Source organism: Poecilia formosa, unplaced genomic scaffold (genome assembly GCF_000485575.1).
Source record: "Poecilia formosa unplaced genomic scaffold, Poecilia_formosa-5.1.2 Scaffold80, whole genome shotgun sequence".
In the NCBI taxonomy this organism is placed as follows: Eukaryota; Metazoa; Chordata; class Actinopteri; order Cyprinodontiformes; family Poeciliidae; genus Poecilia; species Poecilia formosa.
Window position 1 is genome coordinate 1,705,562 of NW_006800019.1, and position 16,595 is coordinate 1,722,156.

The 16,595-nt window shown below is 39.8% G+C and overlaps 1 protein-coding gene across 1 annotated transcript in view; it reads right to left on the minus strand.

The window, feature by feature from the left end:
- The window catches only part of LOC103141167 (adenylate cyclase type 6-like), a 44,691-nt gene that overhangs the window by 8,320 nt on the left and 19,776 nt on the right, over positions 1 to 16,595 (minus strand). Inside the window, exons 5-16 of the mRNA XM_007556662.2 lie at positions 11,048 to 11,197; positions 10,556 to 10,677; positions 7,701 to 7,812; positions 6,086 to 6,213; positions 5,808 to 5,966; positions 5,575 to 5,716; positions 5,323 to 5,451; positions 4,080 to 4,108; positions 2,568 to 2,715; positions 2,355 to 2,452; positions 2,134 to 2,221; positions 1,883 to 1,999 (exon numbers count right to left, since the gene is read on the minus strand). Of these exons, the coding sequence (XP_007556724.1) occupies positions 1,883 to 1,999; positions 2,134 to 2,221; positions 2,355 to 2,452; positions 2,568 to 2,715; positions 4,080 to 4,108; positions 5,323 to 5,451; positions 5,575 to 5,716; positions 5,808 to 5,966; positions 6,086 to 6,213; positions 7,701 to 7,812; positions 10,556 to 10,677; positions 11,048 to 11,197 (1,422 nt within the window). The remainder of the gene's footprint in view (positions 1 to 1,882; positions 2,000 to 2,133; positions 2,222 to 2,354; positions 2,453 to 2,567; positions 2,716 to 4,079; positions 4,109 to 5,322; positions 5,452 to 5,574; positions 5,717 to 5,807; positions 5,967 to 6,085; positions 6,214 to 7,700; positions 7,813 to 10,555; positions 10,678 to 11,047; positions 11,198 to 16,595) is intronic.

A 16,595-nucleotide genomic window follows, 5' to 3' on the forward strand; every position in this document is an offset into this window, starting at 1 on the left:
TTGTGAGCATGAAAAGACAACAGACATGATCTAACAAGCTGGAAATAAAACAGAGTGATAGGTCTGTCTGGTCTGGAACCGTCCTAAATACACCTGGCAGAGTATAAAGTTGATAAGAGGATCTTTATATAAGGCTAAGCTCACCCTCTTGTGTGTCTGTAAACTATAATAAATGTGTCATAGATAATAAACGTAAGAGTAAAAATAGTTTAGGGAAGCTTTATTATAGACAATAATCTGTAACTGATTTATCTCTGAAACCATAAAACAGTGTTAGTGCTTCTTCATTTCTGTTCTTTTGGTATTTCATGTATTGGTGAAGATTCTGATTCCTGTAGATGTTGCTGTTTTCTGTAATTTTTTCCCCCTGTTTCTGTTTTATTTTAAGATCTGTCTTTCTTTACGTGTTCTGTTTACTTCTTGATTCCTTGTTACTCCTGTTTCTGACTGTTTGTCATCTTTTGGTTTGATATTTTGAGTCATTCTCATGTTGGATTCTTGCAGCCAAATTAACAACCAACAGCCTGATACGTTTATTTTTGAGAGTTTTAGTTCTTTTGTTCCCTTTTTTTTTTTTAATTTTGGACCTTTGAGCATCTCCAACATTGTGTTTTTTCTACCTCCATTTTGGTCATTCACAATAATCGATTTTGACGTCACCAGATGCATTCTTCAAAATCCTCTGAAAATGTGCTGACATCACAATGGCATCAGAAATGTCAGAAAATTTAAGCTTTTGGTTACATTTTAGAACAAAGTGAACAACAAAAATCAAATCATACTCTAATGAGAGGCAATGTAAAAATGACTGGAGGCTATTTCATTTTTACTAGCTAACATTTTAGGTCAAATTTGAGGGTGGAAAATGAACTAATGATAGTGTACTTGCTGCAAATGAAAATATATTCAATAGGCTTGCCATAACAATATTTGGGAGATCTTCAGGAATTTTCCACACAATATATCTGCATGTTACAGAAATGCTTGCATAACTATTTTAAACACGTTAGTTTTGTCATATTTTATCTGTGCGCTAATCTGGTAATTTACAAAATAACATGCCGATACATTACTATCAACGTGTTAAGGTACTAGCATGGTACTGCTACAGTACTAACAGAAATACAGCTTATTTCCTTTTGTGGTCATTTTGAACTCCAATTTCAACACTACTGGAGAATCTCTTCCTTCAATTCTTCATTTAGGTCCCAAAATAATTTTATTTAGATTCAGTTAAGATGGAAATCAGCACTCACTATGCTCAGTTTACGCTCTACATTTTCACCCATCTACCTGCAAGCTTCTGTGTCTGCTAAGAGTTACAGATGATTATAAAATTACATCCCAGTGAGAGGCAAAGCAACAATGACCTCAACTCATTTATTCTCATCAGCGAATATTAAAGCTGTAATTTAATAGGTTTAGAGAATGATGGTGTCACAAAAATATTAAAAATTATTTTTTTGGGGGTCGGGGGAGCTAAACATTGTTTCTAGTCTTAGTTTGAGGAGAGCTGTGAGTTTAAAGAACCATAATGACAAGGAATATTTGCCAGAGAAAGTCCCTAAAAAACCCCGGCCCAATTTAAAGATCCTGGTTACAGTGGCATATTATGATTAGAAACAGATGCATGTAATTACAGGCCCCCTTAGGCAAATTGATGTAGTTTGTCGTCTGAATAATTCTGAATTTCTTCTTCTCTCTCGGAAATTGGATTAGAAACATATGTAAGGAAATGTCTGACGGTTTAAAGGAAGATCAGACAAATGCAAAAGCCCCAAAGCCCCTTGTTTACAGTGTGGACTATGTTGAAATAACATGTTTATGCGAAACAACAGTTTCATTACTCAAGAGCAACTCGGCAACCGTCCCCGATGCCTACCATATTAGCGAAAGAAGAGACGAAGAGAAGAAGGATGGTGAAGACGCCCACCAGCGTACTGTTTGCCCGAGACTGGATTATTTTCTTGGTGAGTGTCTGGAAGGCAGCTGGGAAGCGCTTCGACATAAAGCGAGGAGAAGATCAGATAAGCGAAAGTTAATATTATGAGTGATGCCAGCTGAAGACATGTAATAAGCACTCTTATCTGGAGCTATCTGGCAGAAGAAGTGGTGAAGAGCTTTGTTTCCTACTTTGAGGCAGGAATAGATGGCACAGATGAAAAGGATGTTGGCGAGGATGATGAAGATGCTAATGTAAAGACCGAGCATAAGTGTTGTTCTGTGGAAGATAAAAAAGCAAGCTCATTAGGACGTACAGCTCTCATTAACCCCTCACAAGCTAATCAAGAACACATTTCCCGGCCGTAATTTGGTATAACTTGGAAATGCAGTTTGTCAGAGAGAGGACTTACTTTGGGAAAATTATCATCTGAATAAAACAGATGCAGAAGAAGACAAGCAGAGTGCAGCCCACGTAACCGCCCAGACGATCGTCCACCTTTTTGGAGTACTGTGGAAAAATAAACACACAGAAAGAAACAGATAGAAGCTTAGCTACTTTCCAACCCAATTCTTTTAGACATAACAAAAACGTTTTATAGCAGAAAAACTGGTGAAACACCAACCTTTTTCTCTAGGTCGGGTGTCTGAAATGTGAGCAGAAACTTCTTGACGTGATCTTTCCTCAGCTGGTCGATGCTGCGTGCGTCGATGGCTCGTGCAAGAAAATCATCCACCTCATCCTCGGAGTTCTGGTTTTCCTGACTGCAGCGGCTATAAGACAAATAATGTGGCATGAACCAATCTATTAGCTTATCTGCACGGTTTACCTTTCAGCTCGCTGTGGCTAATCAGCTAAACGTTAATATTTAGGAAACATTAACAACTATTTAAGCCAACTGACAGTTTTCTCAATGTTTCTTGTCCTGACATTCCAAGCCATGATTGAATCTTTCTTTTTACGTGTCCTGGCTTGAGCTGCTTTGAACTCTTTTGCCTGATAAAAACAACATATCATCCTGGAAAGTTATTATTACAATACTTGCAGAAAGAAACCTTGAGATTGGCTAAATTTCTGTCTGGTTTGGTGTGAGAGGAAGTTTACGTCCTGGTGGCGTGCGATCTTCAGAAGGTTACTCTCAAAGAGCCTCTGTCCAACAAAGGGGCCGAGCTGAGGTTGTGATAAATGTTTACATGCTAAGGTAATTTGTCTAATTTGAGTGAAGCGTTCACGTTCTGGACTTTACCTTCTCAGTTGTGTGTTTAAGCCTTCGTTAACTGTTTTGGGGGATTCGTTCTTTACATTACAGCCTGTTCTACCAGAAGAAGTGCTGTGGGTCAGGGAAATGATTATGAAAGAGACGTTTATCTGCATCTATGCAGCCGGTTTCATGTGTTGAAGACGGCAGAACATGTTAGGCCCAAACCATCGTTTTGTGCTTGTTCTGAATGGAGGCTGATGTGAGCTAACAGACTGGTGGTCTGCAGCTCCCATCCTAATCTCCACTCTTTGTAATGGAAAAGATTTTAAAGCTCTTTTAAATTTCCTCTTTTACTCTGGAACAAAGTTCTTTCTGGTAAGAAGTTTTAACGCTTCACAAGAAATGATGTGGAGTATATTTTTTCTTGAACTTCTGAAAGTTATTTGAATATTTATAAGTTTCTGATCAGTTTAATTCTTATAATAAAAAAAAAATCCGGTTATTTTGTTGTACCTGGCAATTTATCTCTTTGTTTTTATGACTTTACATTCTTAATGTTTCTTCAAAATCTCTAAGAAATGTAAGAAATCATCTCTTCTAGTTGACCTATGAGGCGGATTTGATTTAAATAACCTGTGAAACTGTCGGCTTATGCACAATAAAGTCCTTTGGAGGGGCTGATAGTCGCAACAAATGCATCAGCAGTTCAGAGTTTAGTCTGTGTTTGCGTCTGAGAAAATGTGTTTGTGAGAGGATCAACCTGTGTTATGACAGGCAGGAAGAACCAGATCCAGTACGGTATTAGTGCTGCGCTGGATCTGACTAAATAAAACTAACAGTAGCCACCAGAGTGAAAGATCTACACTGACAGTCTGCCAGAAAACCTCTTATAATAAAAGCTGCCCCAGCAACGAAAACCGGGAATAAAATACTCACTTTTCTTTGCTGGACGCTGCGTCAATGCCCTGGGAAAAATAAAAATACAGAGCATAAATAAGGAAGAAAGACAGAAAAAGTCTCAAAATAGAGAAGGAGCAACAGTAAAAGTGAAAAACAGACAGAGTCTCAGACATCTGCACAGTTAATCCCTGTGAGCGAGTTTGATGTTTTAATTAATGCTCAGAGGCTTCAAATTACACCCTCTTTGCCCCAAGGGCTCAAACCCTCTGAGATAGAAAGGACAGAGGAGGAGGACAGAGAAAGAATGCCGGAATAAAAAGGAAATGAGACTTCAAGATTAAGGAGAGGGCGAGGGAGAAATGGTGAAGAACCAGGAAGCTCCCCTGGAGATCTTTTGTGATTTCTGTTTTCTTTTCCCAAATTTGCAGTGGCTCTTTTATGTCGGCACAGAAAGCCTCCAAATTTTTCTCACTTTAAAAAAAAATAATATTTACAGAGCCTTGTCCAAGTATTATGGTTTTAATGAACATGAGTTTAAAACTACTCTAGTAGTGTGAACATATTAGCTTTGACCACGTTAAAATGATCAGTGAACATTAGAGGAACATATTGTTAGTGATTGTATTTTGTTCCATCAACTCAAATAATAATAAAAAAAACACATGAAGAAAACACTTACTGCTCCTGAAATGTGGAATCTTTTTTTCCTAGTATTTTTTGATTATTACACTGCATCCTTATGAAATAAAATAAATATATTTTCAGAACATTTTCAAGTAATAATTTAGTGATTTGTCGTTATTTAATGGATTGGCACTTTTTGACCCCCATAGAAAAGGACATTTTTGCCCAAATATGGTAACTTCAGATGAGGCAGAACTTCTTTACTTTAGTGTGGCTGAATCAGATTACTGCTTAGCGCTTATGGCGTTCAACATGAGGCCAGTCAGAAATTTAACCAACATAGCATTTTACATAACAGTTTGCAGTAAAATAACAAGCATCAAACTTGCTTGTTTCTGTCTGTCAACAGTTTCTCCCTCGGAGCAACATTCACCGGGTCTGTCAACTCGCAGGGTGGGCTGACACTGTTCCTAATAAACAACAGGCTCAGCTCTATAATCTGTCTTCTTTGGTAGATGCCATCACTGCATTAATCTTCTAATAACATAAGCAATACAACTCAAACACAGCTCCAAAATGGCTCACAGCAAGTGTGAGGTTTTGCTTGCTAATCTATCTGTAAAAAGATCTAGCAACATTTTAGAGGGAATCTCACCATCTTCTTGTAGACTTTAGACTCCTTACTTCTGGAGAAAGCTCTATCAGACACCCAATGGGACATCAGTCCCTCTGCAGAATTTGCACGCTTTCGGTGAAGTTTGGCCATCATGGCTTTCTCCTCTTTCTGAAAGGAAAAAATAAATAAATGCCCTTAAAGCCATGTGACCAAAAGCATTCGGCTGTTTGTGTGAAATATGTGGCAGCGGCGTGGTATTTTAAGAGGAGCCACGCAGATAAGAGCTCTCACTCTTTTCTGGCTGCAGCCAAGCACCAAAAAGGTTTCGATGTTGTTTTCCTTCAGGTACGCGTTCCTCTCCCCTCCGTATCCCGGCTCCACCTCATAATCCCCGTTCAGGTACTGCAAGGTGGCTTTGGTAATGTGGATACGTCTGAGAACACGAGCAATTCAGAAATCAGAAGCTGCACGGAGAACGCGGTCGTCCGCCACGTCAAGCAGCAGGTGGAGCCGGAGGTTCTCACCCTGCCTTCCCCCCGGCCTCCATTTGGTTGGCGAGCGTCACGTCGTTGGACCAGACGTCAAACTGCCACTTGCGCAGGCCCAGCACCCCGCAGTGAACTCGCCCGCTGTGAATGCCCACCCGCATGTTCACATTAACACCTGTCACTTCTCTTACCAGCCTGCAGATGAAAATACACACACTGCTGTTAAAAAAAAAAAAAAAAAAAAAAGGACCTTGACGGACATTTCATGACGGTTTCTGTGTGTTGCAGTGCTTCAGTGTTCAGTGTTCGCTCACGAGATGGCTTCAATCATGTCCACTCCCATCTCCACACAGCAGTGGGCATGGTCAGCCCGGGGCTCCGGCAGACCCGATACGCAGTAATAACAGTCTCCGAGGATTTTGATGCGCAGGCAGTGGTTCTCCTGTTCAGCAAAGGAGCAAAATACAGATTTCACCTACAATGTTAAGTTTTTCGTGAGACCTAACGTTCAGCTAGCAGTTCTGTGATTAAAAGCATTTTGGATTTGTTCAGCCTTTTCCTTTGTGTCACACTCGAATGTCTCAGATCGTCACACAAATTTTAATTTCAAAGATAATCTGGAAAAAAAAAACCCCAAAAAAACCACCATGTTTGTTAAGATAAAATGCTATCCAAACCAACATGGCCCTACAAGAAAAAGCAGGTGTCTCCTTCTTAAACTCAACTTGTGCCACTCTTTGCAGCAACAACAAGTGTTTTTGATGAGTGCCAGAGTCTTTTACATCACTGCTGCTGAATTTTTTACCCATTCTTCATTGGAGAATTGCTTTGTACGACGCAGGCTGAACATCAACAGCCTGTTTATCATATCTCGGTCCAATTTAAGTGCGACAATTTCAATTTGGGTTTTTATTATCTATGTTTTGAGTCGTTATGAGATCGGCTTTCTGGCGCTGCTCAGATCATCGTCAAGCTGAAATTGATGACCAGACATTCTCCTCCAGGATTTTCTGATATGGCAAGATGAACACCTTTTATCTTGATAAGTCTGCAGAATATTTTATGTAGAATCTTGTGGACCAAGAAGGCTTTTTTTTTTTTTTTTCATTTTTCTAGCATAGGTTTTGTGCTTTTTTTTTTTTTTTTTTTACATTTTTCTAGCATAGGTTTTGTGCTTAGAGCTCTACCATAAAGGCATTTTTGTTTACTCTCTCCATTTTTTAAATCAGTAGCGCGGAACTGAATTCTACCAAATAAAGTCTGCTGTGCTGTAGATGTTGTTTTGGGCTCATTGGTGACCTCATGGATTAGTCAGAGATGTACTCTTTATGCAATTTTCAAAGGCAACTCTTGGTAAGGTTCACGGCTGTTTTATGTTTTCTGCTTCTGTGGACAATGTCTCTCACTGAAGTCCCAAAATTTTCATTGTTGAATTTCTTTGTATCTGGGCTTTATGTGTCCCTTCATTGGGTCTTTTTTGTTTACTTTATGTTGTCAGAAAATTTATTGATCTTATGGGTCTGGAAATAATAAAGTTGGTAAAATTGTGATTAATTAGCTTTAATTAATGGCTTCACGGAGGATGACTGCATGGTTTGTACATTCATAATTGTAGAATTTGTAACTATATGAAAACTACTTCTTGTATTTAGTTGGCTTTAACTTTATCAGATATTGAAGTTTTTTGTTTTGTGTAACATTGGCGTGTTACACAAAACAAATTAAGATTAAATCTTCAAGGAGACAAATAGTTTCTCACTTAACTGTAGATAAGTCTCCGCGTAATCTAACTAGTGGCGTTTGCAGTTCATCAAAGTACATAATGCCACTTTCATCCGTGATCCGCTAAGGCTGCAGATCGCACAGTTGTACTGGAGTCGGTGGTTCAGAGTTGTGCAGCGAAAGCCGCAGCAGCAGCAGGTGTCTCACCGAGGCCAGCTTGTCGAAACGGGCGAACAGCTCGTTCAGCGTCATGACCAGTTCCTGTGCCGTGCACTGAGACGCCAGGCTGGTGAAGCCCTCGATGTCGGCAAATAGTATGCTGCAGATCATGAGACGTTGAGGTGGGAGAGGTGAGAGGGACGAAGGAAAAAAGAAAAAAAAAAGAGGAGAATTAGATTAATCAAATACAAGAGGAAGGAGGAAACTGCTCCGAATGCCACTGGAGCAGAGAAGAGACAAAAAGAGTCGCAGACACTTGTTCAGCCACGGCTCTGGTCGTTTAGTCAGATTTAGGTCACAACATCCATCCCTCCCCTCTGAGAACACCTCCGCCCCCTCCCCCCAGCCGTCGCCAGGTCTGCCTGACTTTGTTGGTTTAACTTTTAAAAGAAACGAAGCACAAGGATAAACAACAGAAAGACCAAAGACGCTGTTCAAGGTGACAGATGATGCTGTCTGTCCCACAAGGGAACGGGTTTTTCATCTTCTGCACAGCTTCATGTGGGCAGTAACGTCTTACCGCCATATAATAAGTTAATCTAAAGTGTAATATTTTGACATATGAAGTTTTAAACTTTTAAGCTCAGATTGTCTCTCAGAATGCTCTGTTGTGGTTTTATGTGAATTTTATGTGAATTTTATGTGAACGAACAGACAGCATACAAAGGTGCACAACTGTAAGTAGGAAGGACAACAGGTGTACGGATTTATTTTACAAATACAAATTTAAAGACTGTGGTTATGTTTACATGTGCGAAATTCCTTGATCGGATGGAAATGTATTCGGGTTAAATAATCAGAATATATGGTTTATATGGAGTGGTATGCGCAGAGTGGTAACATTTCCCTAAAAAGAGACAAGAAGAAGAAGAAGTGGTACTTCTGTCTGTACTGCACATAAAAAAAACAAGAGTTGTGTCTTTGTTTTGTGTCTTCTAAGGGACCAGAACGGATCTGCACCAGGTTCTGTTACTTAACTCTCTATTTAAGCTGCAGGCTATAAGCAACACATGCTGTTGGTTTTCCTGCATTAGACGACCAGAGAGCAACAAACCATTCTTTCTTCTCCGACTTATCGCACACATGCACAGTCAGGTCAATCTGCCACACTCAGAACAAGTGTTTACATGCACGACATTTGGATTATCACTCGCCGTATTAAACCACTTCTCTCATTCAGATTACAAATTCAGTCCAATCGAGCTGAGGCTGATCAGAATAGAAATTACATTATGCATTTTTATTCTTACTGGCCATTTATTCTGATTACTTATGTCCATGTTAATTATTAATATTTTTTACTTAGCCCACTCTAAGTCAACATTAAGGAGAACCAGATTTTATTGTTTTTGGGGTGTGTCTTCACCAGCTTTACACATCTAGAGACATTTTGGAAATTTTGTCATTTTCTTGTCTACAGAAATTCCTTGTACTCACAGTGGAGTGAGTTTGAGAACAGTAATCTTCAACTATTGCCAAAGATCTTGGGTCATTCTAACCTATCATGCTTTACCTTGTATGAAGACTCTTTTATCTTTTACTCTGAGCATCACTTTCACCATCTCGTCTGAAAACGCGCTTTCCCAAAGCATGACGCTGCAGCCGGCACTCTGTTTCAGGATGGTGTCAAGTATTCAGGGTGATGTAACGTGAGGACAACTTCCTCCCTGACCTGTGTGCTGTGTTCCTCAGTCTGTATGAAGCTGCTTGTTCACCAATGCTTTCCAAACGAATAACTAAGGCTTTCACATTGCTAAATTTACACTGTGATAAATATATATTTTTTTTTATTTGCTAAATTAAAACAGAAAAAGCAGGTGTCCTTCTTCCATTTTAAAATTATGTGCTAGTACTTTTTGTTGGTCTGCAATATATGACCACAGTAAAACATACTGAGGTTTGTGGTTGTAATGTGAACAAAAAAAATAAAAATAAAAATCCAAGAGACTTTAATACTTTTACAAGTCTTACTAACTCCCACACAATAAACACATTTACTACTGGCCAGTCAGAGGCCAAACCACATTATAATAAAAATCATTTTAAGAGTTTTTTTTTTCCTAATTTGGTGCAGATAAACTTCAGCTTTGGGATTTTTTAGTAACTGAAATGACGTGACTCAAGGACCTATGAGTCAGAGAACCAACCTACAAAGGGAACAAAACCTAAGAAAACAACCCTGTGAGTCAAAACTGGGTATTATTTCACTGAACCACTGGTGGCTCTTCAGTATTTGCAGAGGCGATATTAGATGATTTTTAGGCTCTGCAGGGATAAAACAAAGAAAGAGATAAACTCTGAACTGAATTAAACTGATTATTTTATTCGGAATTAGTTCAATTTGAGGATTCTGTGAAAGCAAAAAAGGAGTAGCTTTTGTTTGTTTATGTGATTCTGTGCTGAATCCTTCACAAAAAGACCTGAAAATAACTTGACAAAAACTAAAGGTTTTAATCTGGGTTACATCGAGGAAATTGATTGTTCCTGGAACATTCACACCTTAGTAGGGCAGCAGTGAAGCAAAGCATTATGCCACTAAGCGCCGTAAATCAACCTTCCTTATCTGGGTCATCTGCCACAGAAGATCTCTGCAGAAACTGTTTTTTTTTTGTTCCTCTATTAGTAGTGAGTTCTTCCATTTCAGGATGTGAAAACCAGATGGTAATGAGAAAGAGGCACAGGAAACGTTGGGCCTACCTCTCATAATTTACTACTGAAAACATGGTTAGGTTAATATCTGTGTCATCAAACCACGATATGCGTAACAGTCACTCTCGGGGGGAAAAACATCTCAGTCAGGTACAACGCCGTCTTAGGTTGGCTGTGTCCATTACTGGGTTTACCTCACATTATCGTGTTTCTGGATGTAGATCTTGTGAAACATCATGTCTTCCTTCTTGGCAATGATATCAGCCTTCATCTCCATTGCAACGTGTCTCGGCAAAACAGATAGCAGCAACCGTTCCTAAACAAGGGAGAGAGAGAGAGAGAGGCAGAGGGAGGAATTTAAAAAGAGAAGGCAGAAAGAAAGAGAGAGAGAAACACACACACACAGAGAGGACTTTTTAAAGATTATTTTCCACTAAAAATACTGAATGAGTCACTGTGTTTTACTGGCATGTGCGTGGGAATGTGTTAGTCAACTAGAAAGTTGTGGAGATTTGTGTTTTTGACCTTACAACAAGAACCAAAAAAAAAAGAGACAAACAAATCAGTCTGTGACGTGGAGACTCCAATTTGTTACTTATTTGCATGTATGTGACGGGTTTTCCTGGAGGACGTCGGCACGGCTGCTCCCTGTCTGACTCCAGCAGGAAACGCAGGTGTGTGTGTACCTGCTGATGGTTCTCCCTCTGCAGGTGCTGCCTGGCCTGAATGTATCCTCTCGTCTCCTGGAAGGTCTGTCTCTGGGAGACCTCGGCGGGATAGTGGGTACAGATCCCGATGATGTTAGCGCACAGGAAGATCAGCACGTTGGCACATATCTAAAAACAGAACCAGACGGGGAAGGCGAAAGGGAGACAGAAAGTCAGGAACACGTCGGTTTTAGTGGAGCAGTAAACTCAACCTGACGTGGGTGAGGTCGCAGAGGGAAACTGATAACATTCTGGGTCACAGGAGGGACCAGAAGGTGAGGAGCCACTAGATGTGATCTGGCTGTAAAGGATGGGCAAATCCTCATAAATGTAAGACGACATTGTCTCACTTTGTGTTCTGAGTCACTTAATGACTTGAACTGCATTTGAGAATTAACGTTAATCTCAGCTTGATAGTTAACTACATTGACTGTTTCTTTTCTCTGCAAACGGTTCAAGTTTTTAGTCATAACTGGGTTAGATGTGTTTTTTTTTTTGCCACCTTTCAAAACTATCTTTATAAATATTACTCGGGTTTTCTGTAGGTCTTCCTACATTTTTGTTCTTTGGATTTTGTCTGTGTAATGTTTCTGATAACAACCCTTGCATATTGTGGAGTGATTGGTTGAAGAATCAAGGTGTAGAAAAGGAAAAGGAGAGACAGAATTAGGGCTGAGAATATTATTGTTTTCTTCCGCTTTCCAATAAAGTTCAAAGGTTAATTAATCAGGCCACATCTGCGCATTTTTTTTCCCCCATTTTGTTTTAATTTGCATCTTTCTTTTGTTTCCAGCGATGCTTACATTTTTATTCTTTTGATTTATTTCATGTTTCAATGTCTTTTTTGTGTTATTTTGATGTTTTGATGTCATTGCACTTTTCCAGTTTCTTACTATGATAATCAGCTTGTGATACTCTTCGGAAAGCAGAATGGAAAAAATTCATAATAGTAATTAGCTACTCTGATATTTAGCAGGTGTTTAATATTTTATTAAGTCCATTAAAATCCAAATGCATAACTTTGTCATAGCTTTTGTAATCACGGTTTTAAGTTAGTTGCAGAAGAATTAATTGTAATTTTCTGAAAAGCAATGAACTCATTCTACTCATTCTTCTTCTTCTTTTAAATTGTTGCGTTTGTACCACAACAGGATGAGTTTACTAAATGTTACCTCCACATAAAGTTTTGGCCTAGTCCAAGAACAGCTTCATTTGAATAGTTTCAAAACGCCAGCTCTTCTTCATGTCTGAAGAAGTTCTGAAACAGGACCGAAGAGATTAATCATCTTTCATTGAAAGTATACAGGTAAAAGCACTTTGGTTTTCACCTACTGGACGCCAAAATACCAGTTTATCTCTCTCAAGCTAATTGCTAATTGTTAAGCTACAACTGAAGAAATGAAAATAAATTATATCTTTATGCCAGGGTTTTAATCCAATTCAGCTTTGGGTCACCATTAAGTTCTCTGCTATCTGTCGAAACAACAGCGGCTCATGCTCTGAGATCAGGAGGCACATTCCTAAAAAAAAAAGAAAAAAAAGGTATTTTAACATCTCAAAACATTCAAGTATTTTAGAAGGAAAACCTTAAAAATGTCATAATATATTCTGACTGCTGGAAATATAAAACAACTGAGGAATGATTGATTTCTGCCCAGCGTAGAATATTTTGGCAACAAAATTGATTTCATTCAGCAAGCAATGATGTAAAGGGGTTTAAATAAAAAAAACAAAAACATTCACATATGTCTGCTAATGCGGTGCTTTAGGCAGAGGCTAATGCAGCTGCCACTTATGTGCTGTGAGGTTTGAGAATCCACAGTCTGTATGCAATTATCTGTGACTGGAGCAGATTAAGCTGAGCAGTATTGTACAGTTAAATTTGTGGGGTCATTGACCTTCAAGGCATTCCTCTCTGCTGCTGCAACCACTGTCTGTCTGTTTTTCGGACCCCCCCTTGTGGTAAGCCGAGCCTGCAAGTCTTTATTTTTATTTTTTCTGTTCGATAGCCTCAACTAAGACCAAACATCACGAACTGAGTCCCAAGTGTCCGGACTTCCCCTCCTTTTGAAAATGTTGGAGCATGCGCAGACACATGTCCCCTTCATGTTCAGAGACACACTCTGGCCTGGGAAAGTCATGTGACCTCTGACCAGAGCGCCTGAGTGTTTCCTCCACAGATGATATCATCAATAATGGGGGGAAAAAAAAGAAATGTGCATGCTCAGCGCCCATGCAAAGGCTGATACTGAATCTGGATTCATAACAGGCTTTAATATGGAGGCAAGAAGCAGAAAAATGTCTCCTTTGGTACCAGTATGTCTGCAGGGTGCTGGTATGTGACCAAACCAGTGCCTGTTTGTGTGCATACTTGTAATTTGTGTTCATCAAAAAGGATGGCGGCAAAGAGATGTCGAGCAAAAGATAGAGGTGAGTTATCTGTTCGCACACATACGCGGCATATTTTCCTGGATGTGTCAGCGGCCTTTTCAAAATCTGAATGATAACTGAATCAGAAGGGGTGAAGCTGCTGCGTTTATCATCCCCACGCTGCTGAAATCGGCAGACGAAAGCAGACCCTCTGTAAAAAAAACAATGACTTTTTTTTTTCCCTCATGCTGTCCTGAGACGAGTTTACACTGTATACACCAGACCTGACCATTTGTTGTCACAACAAGTCAGAGATAATCCAACAACCTATGCTTGAAACAGGACACTGTGACCGCAGCACAGAGGAAGGCAAATTCCACTGGGAGCGTTAGAAAGGACGATCAATTCTGGCCGACTTTTCAGCCTGAAAACAAACGACTGGTCCAGATTAGAGGGACATCCGTAAAGACTTCATCCTCAAATAAGACAGACTCAAATTTCAGATTTTTGAAGACAAAAAAAAGCACTTATTCATTCTATCTATAAAATGGAAGCTCACTTGAGAGCTATTTAAAGGTGAGATGAGCTGGCTGTTAGGGCCCAGGTGTGTGAGCCAAACATCCACTCGTGTTTTTTTTTTCCACAAAAAGCTTTGTGGTTGTTCCCTTGCATGTTAAGATTGAATTTGTTCCACATCGTCACACGCCTTTACTGCTAACCAATTGTCTTTTTGACTCAGTCAGAGGCTCAAGCCTGCCAATTAGCGCTATGTCGTGATGTTCTGTGCAGTCAAAGGTGACCTGATACTCCGGTTTCTAACATCTACTTTCACGTTAATACCAAACAGATGGCTGTGAAAAGACACGGCAAGATAACTCGGTTAAGCGGCCCGAATGAGAATCAGTGGCACCTGCAGCTCCCACGAATACACTTACGGCTAATACGCTCCTTTTGCAATAAGACTAGCAAGCAAAATGTCAAAGACGCCTACGGAGAATTCAAGCTAACTGAGTTATTGATTGGTTTTGGTTGCTGTTTAGAAAAATTAGAAGTTCTTCTTCCTTTAAGAAAAAAAACTCTAAAAAAAACACCAAATTATCACATGATTGCTTGGCATCACAATCTCACTCAATAAGGCATTTTAAGGGTTTTTACTCAGCTGATAAATATGGAGGAAGCTGCGTGTAAGTATGTGTGTTCACAACAATGGTTTTTCAAAACGATAGCGGTAGCTGAAAACCCAACGGTCACTTTAGTTCACATCTGCCCACTGGTCAGCATGAGGAGTCATCGAAAGGACACCGAACCATTTGTGGGAGATTTTGGACAGATTTTCTACTATCCATGTTGAAATCAGCTAACACCGTCCTAACACGATGCACTGAAGGCCCGTTCTCTCCTGACTGGGGAACATTCGACTTTTCGCCTACCTGTAAGTATATTATTATTTCGAGGAAAGTAAAGGGTTGAGGAAAAAGCAAAGAGCAATGCTTCTGTTAAAGTCAAGTTTCATGCAGAACCAAAGGCATTTATAGGGGATATAAAATAAATCTGGAGCTAAGCACGAAGTGCGCAAAGGCTCTTCAGGACTGGCAGCTCTTTGATTCTGAAGCTTGCTTTGTCTGTTTAAGCATCCGGCCTCGCAAATCCACCCCAGACACGTAGCTGACACTCCACTTCCTCAACGGAGATGTGGTGCCGAAGAAGCAGAAGCTGCTTTTCTCTCTCACAGTGATCCAGCTCTCTCAATCTGAATAAAGTAGCACCTCATAGCTGATGATTCCTGAGCATATATTGTGTAGATTTTTGGCTCTCCGAAGATTACCCCTTGCTCAGCATTTACATGTGCAGAGATCTCTTGGCGGTGGTGCTGAAGGAAATCCAAACATTGGCTTATAAGGTGCGGCTCATGGTAAGGTCTTTATTCAGTCTTGCAGAAAGGACAGAATGTTAAAGAACAAACGGAGGAAGGGGATGGAAAAGACCTCACTTTGGCAAACAGACAGAAAATCCACTCTGTCTTTATTAACATCCCACTGGACAAAACTCTCGAGCAGAAGTAAAGCTGGAACGTACATGTGTGCACACTGAGAGCCACTCATTCATTCAGGGACAAAACGAAATGCCAAAGCTGATGCGCTGATCTATATTACATTTCATGAGAGGCCTTTGTGTTGGTTTGTTCTCGTGCAGGTTGAGTGAAGGTGACTGTGGCGTCTCAGCAACTCATTTCTACTTCAGGACTGAGTTCCGCAAAATAATAAGTGGAAATGAAAGCTAAGGACTGATGTCACGCGGTGCTTGGGAAGCATCACACAGCATCAACAAACTTCAAGGTGTTTATTTGAGATTTTATGTGATGCACTTCACAAAGTAGAGCAAGATTATTAAGTGGAAAGACAGGAATAAACATATTTTTTAGATGTCTACAAATCTGAAAAGTGTGGCAGACATTTGTATTCAGCCACAGTGATTCAGCCCCCTGTAAATCCACCTTTTGCTGCAATTACACCTGCAACTCTCTGACATATCCTTTGTTTCTTCAAGCTATGCAGATATAGGGGAAATAGTTTTTTTTTTTAAAAACCATTCTTGTTTTCAAAATAGCTCAAGCACAGTCACTGAGCATCAGCAAATATAAATTTTTCTGGCCTTACAATTGGTTTTTGATCTGGACTTTAACTAGGCCAAATCAAACATGCAAATGTTTTGATCTAGACCATAAAGTTGCAATTCCCAGCTGCTTCGTTTCGATCTACGTCACATAAAATCTCCCCCAAAACCTCTTGAGATAGCTTGGTGAAACGTGAAAAGGTTTACATGGTACAAATACTTTTGCGTAAAAGTGCAATATATTTTCTAAAATGCGTCATCTCCGCAAGCCATGCAGGAGTCTTTCTAAGCCTTAAAAAAGTCAATATATTCTCTGTACTCTGAGCTCCACACTGAGCTGGAGCTTAAACTCTGAAAGGCCAGAGTGCTATGTCCCACAAGTCAACACATGGACTCTGGGGACACTGACTGCTGCTGACATGAAGGCAACTCTCCAGCAAATGACCTTTGAAAGGCATCTGCAATTTTTCTGAATTTGTAACAGATGAGAGTCACACAGTGTGGATGAATGCCTAAAAAGATAGCGTGGTAAAAATAGGCAATG